Source organism: Pagrus major, chromosome 1 (assembly GCF_040436345.1).
Source record: "Pagrus major chromosome 1, Pma_NU_1.0".
Taxonomy (NCBI): Eukaryota; Metazoa; Chordata; class Actinopteri; order Spariformes; family Sparidae; genus Pagrus; species Pagrus major.
In genome coordinates this window covers 1,418,650-1,429,910 of record NC_133215.1, presented here as the reverse complement: position 1 = coordinate 1,429,910, position 11,261 = coordinate 1,418,650, and the positions used below count along the sequence as shown (strand labels likewise).

At 40.4% G+C, this 11,261-nt stretch overlaps 2 protein-coding genes across 2 annotated transcripts in view; both read right to left on the bottom strand.

The window, feature by feature from the left end:
- The window catches only part of LOC140996376 (stonustoxin subunit beta-like), a 937-nt gene extending 690 nt beyond the window's left edge, over positions 1-247 (bottom strand). The window contains exon 1 of the mRNA XM_073466763.1: positions 217-247. Within this exon, the coding sequence (XP_073322864.1) occupies positions 217-247 (31 nt within the window). The remainder of the gene's footprint in view (positions 1-216) is intronic.
- A 3,360-nt stretch (positions 248-3,607) lies between these two features.
- Positions 3,608-8,665, bottom strand: LOC140996331 (protein NLRC3-like). Its single transcript, XM_073466703.1, has 6 exons — positions 8,598-8,665; positions 7,954-8,028; positions 6,924-6,990; positions 6,608-6,836; positions 4,736-6,530; positions 3,608-3,830 (listed from the first exon to the last, which is right to left on the bottom strand). The coding sequence occupies exons 1-6, from the start codon at positions 8,663-8,665 to the stop codon at positions 3,608-3,610; spliced, it is 2,457 nt and encodes an 818-aa protein (XP_073322804.1).
- Positions 8,666-11,261: the final 2,596 nt, after the last annotated feature.

Genomic DNA, 11,261 nt, shown 5'->3' with positions numbered 1-11,261 from the left:
TAGATCAAAACTTCACAATGACTCATCTTTTTGGATCTTCTTTCAAACTGACAGTTGAATGCAGATACACAAGCTTTAGATTGAAACTACTTTAACATGTGCTGCCTTGTTTTCATCAGTCAGAGTGAACACACACTTACACTTCCTCACACCAGGTTTCAGCCTCTGCTCTCCACCATGTTCCACCCTGGAGGAAGAAACAAAGTCAGAATGAACCTTCAGAAGCTTCCTCATCAATGATCTTCATAAAGCTTCACTCAGATCACCATGAAGACAAAACAGCTGCATTTATAAAACACACTTCATACACACACTCAGACTTTACATCAAATATTCACAAACAACAACTAAATAATTAAAGATCAGCTCAGGAAAACTACGTCCAGTCATCCACCTGAGTCTCTGGCTGCAGAAGTGTGGATCAGGTCTGTTGTTGATTATTTGGGTGAAACTGTGTCTACAGATAAAGCTGCTCTCAGGTGGAAAGATTTTCTGGTCACAACAAATAAAGACTTTGTAGGCGAGCCTTCATCCGAACAGAACAACAAGTTCTGGTTTTGTAAATGTTTGCAGCAGATCCATTTTCTGATATTCATATTTACTGGTACATATTTAGATAAACAGTCCACAACTACATGGATGAAGTCAGAGTCCTTGTTGCATAATAAAACTAAACTCTTATTATTTGGGTTGTTTTATATATATATATATATATATATATATATATATATATATATATATATATATATATATATATATATATATATATATATATATAGTGGGGGGATTTTTTAATTTAGCAGCAAACAGCTAATAGTGATGTTAATATATAGTTCAGTAATGGCGTCCTGAACAGAGAATGACGTGACACTCATCTGTGTGTGTGTTGAGATCTGAGCCTCTCTGTTCTCTGTTTTGGTTGCACGTGAGTCCCTCTCTGTCCGACCTACAAACATTTTCAACATGGCGGCCTGGTAACACACTTTCTCATATTACATTGAAACAGTAACTAAAAATGTGTCTGACAACTTTTGAGGTCACCCCAGTAGAATATTGATTCATATTTGATCAGCATTGCCTCATTTTACTGTTATAACCCTTTTCCACTGGTCAAAAATGCCACTTAAACCTGCTAAGATCAGCTGTTGTGTGCAGTGGGAATGTGTAAACTCTGCATTTACACCCGGGTCAGTGACTCTGCAGTAGACAGGTTTTTATCACCTCAGCTTGGCTTTGATGTAAACGTAAGACCCGGCGAACACGCTAAATTCTGCCGCATGAAGTGACGACGCGTTATCAACATCCGGCGGTGCTGCGTAAGGTCAAGGTCAAATTTATTTATATAGCACATTTAAAAACAACCAAAGTTGACCAAAGGTCTTCACAGGTTCAGGAATAGATACATCAAACAAGCAGGGAATACAAAAAAGAAAAAACATCCGGGGTCTGTAGGTTGACCTACTAACCTCTGACCTGGATGATGTCATCTCTGAGCGCCGCGCGCACCTGGGACAGCCGGCTTGTTTACCTGTAGTTTGCTACTGCTAGTTTTTTTCAAAATATGGTGAAATGAACTAGTTTCGCGGCAGATAATGCGTTATATAGAGGCTGCGCTTCGGTGCCCGAAGACTCCAAATGACACCAAAGTTATCTGGGTGTGTAAATGATCGTATTTTATGAAATAAGGTCCAGGTTTTAAAAAGACAGCAATTCCCCTTTAAGAGATATACACCACAATGTTGTCTGTTGTTATTTTCTCTTCTGTTTAACTGGTGTTGTTTCCTGTTTCTGGCACATTCATGATGTGAAACATGACGTCAGTGACGTACAACGTAACGCTTCAAATAAAAATCACTGAGAGGCTGCGTTGCCTGCAGGAAGTGGGAATGGGGTCATTAGGCGATCATTGTGTTGACCTGCTAGTTTTGGTGGAAAAGCAGCATTAGATTTGAGTTTCATGAGCAGTGTTTGTTCAGATGACACTTTCTTTTTCGACCCCACTTCACTGAGTGAACGATGTGTACATTTGTTTTGCTCTGAGATACTGCTGCTCTAGAGCGACGTCTAGTGGTAGTAGATCTCAGACATTTGACCTTGAAGCCTCACTCAGGGCGGGCATAATTCAAATGGACACAGTTTGCATTTTATAGTGATGGAAACTGGATTTCTGTGTTTTACTCACATATATCACACATCTAAATAAGGTAACTACACATATTCTAGTATAATTCATTCTAATTTGAGGAAAACGTTGAATGGAAAAAGCCTCTATGTCCATTTTTAAACACTTTTAACAAATATTGATAATTAAAAGAAGCCAATTTTTTTGATTTTCTAATTTTGATCACAGAACAGACAATAATTGAGACAAAGGTTGACCAGACAGATTGTCAAGAGCTCTTGTTGTCTGTTCATACCTGAGAGTGTCCAGTCTCCAGTCTGGATCCTCGAGTCCAGCCGACAGCAGCTTCACTCCTGAGTCTCCTGGATGATTGTAGCTCAGGTCCAGCTGTCTCAGATGGGAGGGGTTGGATCTCAGAGCTGAGGCCAGAGAAGTACAGCCTTCCTCTGTGATCAGACAGCCTGACAGCCTGGAGACACACAAACACACACACACACACACACACACACACACACACACACACAGCTGAGGGGTAATGCAAACTTGTGTGATAATTCTCTGTGGGTTTGTCACTTTGACATTTCAACTATTGTTAATGTAAAAATACTGATTAGAGTTGCTTTAATTCAAAAATAATATCACAATTATTTTAATTCCAATCACGATCCACAATCTAAATTGTGACCTTATTCATCAATTTTAAAATGCCCTGTTGTTGAAATAGCTCATGAATTTCTCCAGTTACGCCATTAAAACACAATATTTCATTAAAGATAGTTCTTGCTTGGCACAAGCTCCTCATCCATCATCTAGCTATAGAGTGGTGTGATTTATAGTCCAAAAACAAAGAAATCAGTTAGCATGTTAGCATGTCCTGTCCCCTGGACTCAAAGTCTGAGTTTGTTGAATGTGTTTTCAGTTAAATGTGCGAAATAAGGTGTGTGGTTACCACAGGCTGAAGATATTTACATGTTTTGTTCTCTAACATAAAACACATCATTAAATGTCCCACAGTTTAATCATAAAGATCTTCCATGTGTTATAAACGGTTAGCGGTTGCAAACAAGTGTCTGAATGAGACTACAGAGGTTGTCGGGGACATTAAACGTCCTCACAGCGAACACGGAGACTCATCTAGTCACTTGTCCGTCTTTACAGGCCACTTTAGTTACACACTGTTCTGACTCTGACTTTACAACTTGTACATTGATCAGTTTATAGAAAACCTGGATAGTAATTGTGTAGTAAGACGCTCAGTGGTGGAGACGTTTAAGTCATGTGACTGTGATGTCGTCTGTTTATACCCTAACATTTTTTAAATTTATTTAATTTGCTCTTCAAAAATCACAAAGTGGTGTTCATTCGTGAAGATTATCTTGATGAACAAAACCTGGACGTCTCATAAACTCAAGACATAAATCTTGATAACCGACCTCTAGTTTTGCGTCACAGTAGAGCTGTTAAAATAGACTTTAACCTGCACGATCAAGCAACATTCAAAGGGTTATCTCTTGAATAGGGTATGAATCCTGACCTGAGAGTCTCCAGTTTACAGTGTGGACTCTTCAGTCCAACAGACAGCGGCTTCACTCCTGAATCCTGCAGGTCGTTGTTACTCAGGTCCAGCTCTCTCAGACTAGAGGACTGGGAGCTGAGAACTGAGGACAAAGCTTCACAGCTTCTCTCTGACAGATTACAGCCATTCAGCCTGAAGGAGAGTTAGTGACAAAGACAAACACTGATACTGTTTCTGTCTTATACAATATAAAACACATCACATTTCCATGGACTGGGTCTTTATAGTCTCAAGTATAGTGTTGCTTTCGTCAACGAAAATTATGACTAAATATCGTCGGAAACGAGACGATACGTAACGTAAATGGTGGTCATGTGACAAAAACTATGATCAAATATATAATGCAATATTGTTGACGAATAAAAACGGGACTAAATGTGGTTTACAAAATAAATGCTCTGCTAAAATATCTGTTCATTTTCATTGACCAAAACGTGACTTAAAGAAAATGTTGTTTTTGTCTATTCTATACTAGGTACTTGTACTATATTAACTGGGTTAAATAGAATTGCATTCCTAAAAAGAGACTAAAATACGATTTTCGTCGACTAAAATTAGACGAAAATAGTCATGGATAATTCTGACTAAAATAAGACTAACATGCTCAGACTTTCAGTCGACTGAAACTTGACTAGACTGAAAAGAGTATAAACTTGACTAAAACTAATAAAAACTAAAATGACAATTTGACACAAAGACTAGACTAAAACTAAAATTAAAACAGCCTGCCTAAAACAACACTACTCAAGTATATTACTGGGATCTGTCAACAATGAATAAAATGTCCTAAATTATACTCACATCTCTGGGATTGAGCCTGACATGAACTACAAAGAGACAGTTTTCTTCTATTTCATGGATGCATTCATCTGTAGAGGCACAATCAAACTAAAGGAACAATGTGCATGTTTTTCAACTGATCAACTGATCAATCTGATGACTAAATCTTTGGACTCTTATTTGATTGATATATGATATTAGGAGATTCATTAGTGGAGAAAAACCCTACATGTGTGATACAGTATCTGTTCACTTACAGAGCTTTGTTGGAGGCTCTGACCACTGGCAGCAGCCTCAGAAGAGCCTCCTCTGAAGCACAGTATTTCTTCAGGTCAAACATGTCCAGATCTTCTGATGACAGTAAGATGAAGACCAGAGCTGACCACTGAGCAGGAGACAGTTTATCTGTGGAGAGACTTCCTGATGTCAGGTACTGTTGGATCTCCTCCACTAGAGAACCATCATTCAGTTCATTCAGACAGTGGAACAGATTGATGCTTCTCTCTGGAGACAGATTCTCACTGATCTTCTTCTTGATGTACTTCACTGTTTCCTGATTGGTCTGTGAGATACTTCCTGTGTGTGTCATCAGACCTCGTAGAAGAGTCTGATTGGGCTGCAGTGAAAGACCCAGGAGGAAGCGGAGGAACAGGTCCAGGTGTCCATTTGGACTCTGTAAGGCCTCGTCCACAGCCCTCTGGTAGAGATGTGTTGGTTCAGGTTTGTCTCTGAATATTTTCGACCATCGGGAGGTTTGTTTTCCTTCTGCCAGCAGATTGACTCCAGAGTTGATGAACGTCAGATGGACATGAAGAGCAGCCAGAAACTCCTGAACACTCAGATGGACGAAGCAGAACACCTTGTCCTGGTACAGTCCTCTCTCCTCTTTAAAGACCTGTGTGAACACTCCTGAGTACACTGAGGCTGCTCTGACATCGATGCCACACTCTGTCAGGTCTGATTCATAGAAGATCAGGTTTCCTTTCTGCAGCTGCTCAAAAGCCAGTTTTCCCAGAGACTCAATCATCTTCCTGCTCTCTGGAGTCCAGTGTGGATCTGTCTCAGCTCCTCCATCATACTTGACCTTCTTCACTTTGGACTGAACCACCAGGAAGTGGATGTACATCTCAGTCAGGGTCTTGGGCAGCTCTCCTCCCTCTCTGGTCTTCAACACATCCTCCAGAACTGTAGCAGTGATCCAGCAGAAGACTGGGATGTGGCACATGATGTGGAGGCTTCGTGATGTCTTGATGTGGGAGATGATTCTGCTGGCCTGCTCCTCATCTCTGAATCTCTTCCTGAAGTACTCCTCCTTCTGTGGGTCAGTGAACCCTCTGACCTCTGTCACCATGTCAACACACTCAGGAGGGATCTGATTGGCTGCTGCAGGTCGTGTGGTTATCCAGAGGCGAGCAGAGGGAAGCAGTTTCCCCCTGATGAGGTTTGTCAGCAGCACATCCACTGAGGTGGACTCTGTAACATCAGTCAGGATCTCAGTGTTGTGGAAGTCCAGAGGAAGTCGACACTCATCCAGTCCGTCAAAGATGAACACAACCTGGAACTCTTCAAAGCTGCAGATTTCTTTGGTTTCAGTGAAGAAGTGATGAACAAGCTCCACCAAGCTGAACTTTTTCTCTTTCAGCACATTCAGCTCTCTGAAAGTGAATGGAAATGTGAACTGTATGTCCTGGTTGGCTTTGTCTTCAGCCCAGTCCAGAGTGAACTTCTGTGTTAAGACTGTTTTCCCGATGCCAGCCACTCCCTTTGTCATCACTCTTCTGATTGGTTCATCTCTTCCAGGTGAGGCTTTAAAGACGTCTTCTTGTCTGATTGTTGTTTCTGGTCTGTCTGGTTTCCTGGATGCTGTTTCAATCTGTCTGACCTCATGTTCATCATTGACCTCTGCAGTCCCTCCCTCTGTGATGTAGAGCTCTGTGTAGATCTGATTCAGAAGGGTTGGGTTTCCTGCTTTAGCGATCCCCTCAAACACACACTGGAACTTCTTCTGAAGGTTAGATTTGAGTTGACGTCGACAAACTGCAGCAACAGTTCCTGAATGAAACACAACACATCAGTGAGTGGATGTTAGTGTGAAGAAGAAAACAGTTTATTGAGGAAAATCCTCTTACTGCTCTGCAGACAGTCAGCCAGCTCCTCCTGCTTCATTCTCCTCAGGAAGTTCAGTGTGATCTTCAGAAATGCCTCTCTGCTGCTCCTCCTCTGCTCCTCCTCCTCACCGTCCAGCACCTCCTCATCCTCACTCTGCCTCTCTGAGCATTCTGGGTAATCTGGACTCAGAACCTTCTGGAACTTCTTCAGCTCGTTCTTCACAAAGGTGACAACGTTCTCCTCAAGATGCTGCAAAAGAGTAAAACTTCAAATGTAAAATGAGACATTTCATTTCATTTGCAGCTGAAGTAAAGTTGTTGTTGGACATTTACACACCTTAAATATGGAGTCCAGGTCTGTTGGATGCTGCTGGACAGACTGACCACTGAGAACCTGCTGAACTCTGCAGAGAGAACATAAAGTACGATGATTTCAACCATCAACAGCTTCACATTTTACATCATCTGTCTGCTTCTGGGGCCTTTTGATGGATTAGGTGAAACAGTTTTCTGGTTTTAATGATGAAGCCTTTAGTTGAGTTTCTAGTTGTCTACCCTGTTATTTACCTTCCTGCCTATAACATGGTGTAATATAGTAATAAAGACTGAAGACTTCTTCTGTGAACACAAAATAATTGTTTCTCACATTTTGAGCACAAATTAGTTAAAACTGTGTTAGTGAGCACTTCTCCTTTGTCAATCTATCCACCTGACAGCTGTGGTATATCAGACTCTGATTAAACAGCATGATTACTGCACAGCTGTTCCTGAGACTGGTCACAATGAAAGACTACACTAGTGCAGTTGGCATGAACCATCAAACATTAATACTAAAGCCCAGGACTCTTGACATTAACCATCCAACTTCCTCCCAACAGACTGAATCTATGGGCAACAACAAAATATGTTGTCATGGTCCACCTGCACTGATTCACACTTCCTCCTGTCAGAGTACTGAGTCCCAGGAGGAACCAGAGAGAGATCAACATCTTTAGTCCACAAATGATTTGAACAGTTGATATCAAATCTGGAGGAAAATCATTTGCTCTCATTTGATCACTTGCAACCCTTTTTAAAATGTGACATGATGAGATCAGAGGAGGTGGACAACATTACAGGAGACTTCTTTGAAATGATAAACATCAGTAAAACGTTGTCTGGATGTTACAAATGAAACGTTCCTCCAACAATAACATTGTTAGAACATGTAGAGAACATGATGAAATGTTACAGGAACGTTCCTGCTGGCTGGGACTACGTTGACTTACTGAGTCTCTGAAGGACGTTTTCCTTTAAACACCCAACGAATATCCATGTTTACTATTTTCAGGAGCTTAATCACAAACTCACCTGGTTTCAGTTCTTACCTTTCTTCAGCAGAGTGGTCTCCATCCTTGAAGTTAACAGGCCGACCCATGGACCGGTCACTCTTCATGGACACTCTGCTGGGTGCAGGAGAGTCTGGTCTCTGCTGCTGAACCCTGATAGAAACAGACAGACAAACCAACGCACCTCTCAAACCTTCAACCACAAATTAATGTTCAAATGTATCAAAGTCTAAAGTTGATTTAAAGAGAAGAAGTCCAGAAAAACCTTCAGAGTTTGATGATCCAGTTTGGGACAATAACCAAAGTTCATATTATAAGTCAGATAAACTGGTTCTAGTAATCGTGTCATGTTGCTGATCATTCCTTCAGTTTGAAGCTACAACCCTCTTTAAAATGTGACATGATGAGATCAGAGGAGGTGGACAACATTACAGGAGACTTCTTTGAAATGATGAACATCAGTAAAACATTGTCTGAATGTTACAAGTGAAACGTTCCTCCAACAATAACATTGTTAGAACATGTAGAGAACATGATGAAATGTTACAGGAACGTTCCTGCTGGCTGGGACTATGTTGACTTACTGAGTCTCTGAAGGACGTTTTCCTTTAAACACCCAACGAATATCCATGTTTACTATTTTCAGGAGCTTAATCACAAACTCACCTGGTTTCAGTTCTTACCTTTCTTCAGCAGAGTGGTCTCCATCCTTGAAGTTAAAAGGCTGAAGCATGGACCGGTCACTCTTCATGGACACTCTGCTGTGTGCAGGAGAGTCTGGTCTCTGCTGCTGAACCCTGATAGAAACAGACAGACAAACCAACGCACCTCTCAAACCTTCAACCAATGAACCAAACAAACCTTTAACAACAACTTTACAGTCTGTGTTGTGATGCACAATGTGCTGCAGAAGTGAAGCTTTTTATTAATGTTACAGTTTTATACTTTTACTAACATGTATGTCCATACCAATATATCCTAACAAGCTTAAATCAGCCATGTTGATGTTTAAGTCAGACTCAAATATAAATATGTTAATATTATCAAACAGGATGAAAACTGGCTTCAACACAACACACACAGAGCTTTGAGTGTGAATCATGATGGTGGAGTGATTTGAGTGCTGAGCTGTGACATGGAGAAGAGTCATGGACAGTTAGAGATCCTCATCTCACCTCTGAGCTTTGGTCTGGCTGTCATGTTGCCCACACAGAGTGGTTTTAGAGGGAGGGCCTCCCTCCCTCCTCTGTCTCCTCACACTGATTCATAGCAGAGCCCACACCTTCACACAAACACAACAACATGATTTATCAGCATTCCTCTCAGTCACATGACAAACATACAGAGTCTGACTGGAGGAAACTAATGAAGCTTTCTGACACCAAATGATAAAAACACAAATCTGACAGTTTAGAATGAAGTTTAAAGTAAAACCAGCTCAACATTTAGTTTCTGACCACAGAGACCACAAAGAGCAGTTAAGACGCTTCAACAAGCCAAAATGAATATTTCAGCTCAGCAGAATCTGCTGAATTCACGTCCACATCAAGTCACAGAGACTTTCTACCTTCATCTGTAGGAAACACTGGAGCAGAGCTCAGACTGTCAGTCCATTCATTGATCAGTTGATTGACAGATCATTACAGGACAGCAGTTTGAATGATTTACACTCATTTTTCCTGCAAAAATAACAAACATGAGCTTCAGACTTCTTCACTGTCTTTATAATTTAAACCTTTGTGCTGCTGGATGTCAGACTTATTAATAGTCGAGTCTAAACAGCTGATGGATTGTTAGAAAAACTGATGAAACTAAGTTGATAATGAAGATAATGGTCAGCAGAATCCTGAACTGAGAGAGAAGAAGCTTCTTATTGATCCATCAGGAAGAATCAATTGAGTGGAAGCTGCAGCCAGGAAGCCAATCACAGAGCAGCTGGTGTAGTTCTGCTGTCAGTCCACTAGATGTCCTCAGTCATCTACAGTCACTACAGAGCTGCTCGGTAAACAGATAAACAGGCTTGTTTCCAGGTGAACTGCTGACAGTTTCCCAGCAGCTTCAGTCTGTACAGGAAGTCACAGAAACACTTCCTGTTAGATCTGATTGTGATGTATTAAAATGTGATCAGACCCAGATATCAGATTATAAACAGTCTACACTTGTTTTAATTATGACAGGGTCGCCTGTTTAAACACTTCACAGACGATCTGTGAGTCTGTTTGTGGTTCAACCTCCATTTTACATAAACTCTCATCATATCAGTGTTTTGCTGTTTATGAATCAGCTGAGCAGACATGTTGCTCCTAAACTACATCAATACATTGAACACATTAACAGTCAAACAGGAGAAAGAAGTACAAGACTTCATTATTGATCTGTCAGATCTTTAGACTGTCAGGGATTCACATCTGTACACATGACATATTGTATTTGATTCACTGTTGTGTGTGTAGATCAGAGAAGTCAGAGAATTAACAGCTGATCAAGGTTCAGTCAAAGAATAACAAGTTTCCAGGCCGTCAGACCGGTTCTGACAGAACCTCATCTCTCAGCAGTGAGTCAGCTCAGATTACAGTCCAACTTGTTTCCTGCTGCTGATTAAATCAAACTCAACACAAAAAGGCTCATTTTGGGCGTAAAGTAACATATCAGAGAATAATTAATGAATTAATTCATGAAAACCTTAAAAAGGTAATAAACAGTGTTGAAAGAATTCATCACTGCTCTCATCTACAAGTTCATCATGTATCCACAAAATATAACAAATGACAGCAGAGTTTCTCTCGGCTGTCATTTCTGTCTCTTTTCATTCAGTAACAACACCATTAATGTTTGGTGGCTGAATTTAAAGGAGTCCTTCACATGTTGTCACATCTCAGTATCTTAATACAAAACTCACATGCTGTATGTGTGTTGAGAGAGTCACTGCTGATCATGTGTTCTGCTAAACTGGACTTTCTTTCATCGTCACATTATAATATTAATAAAATCACAATCAGACAGAAATGAAGATACAAACAGTCTGATAACACAAGTCTTTACCGGAGAAAAGACACAAATCACACATGAAAAAGTCTCATTAAAAACGCAAAATTACCTTGTTGTCTGCAGGCAGAAATCATGTGTGTCACACAGAAGAAGTGAAAGAGAGAAGTGAAGCTGCTTTAATGTCAGGACTGTTTTCCTACAGTAAGCAAAAATTCTGTCTGGATAATCTTCAGTTCCTCTTTTTCATTTGTAAAAACATTCAGGAGAAAAAAAAAGTTTTTCATGTGTGAAAGTTTTTTCATAGAAAATAAAAATTAACTTGGTTTCACACAAACATAAAAAAAGTTTCAGTGTAGAGG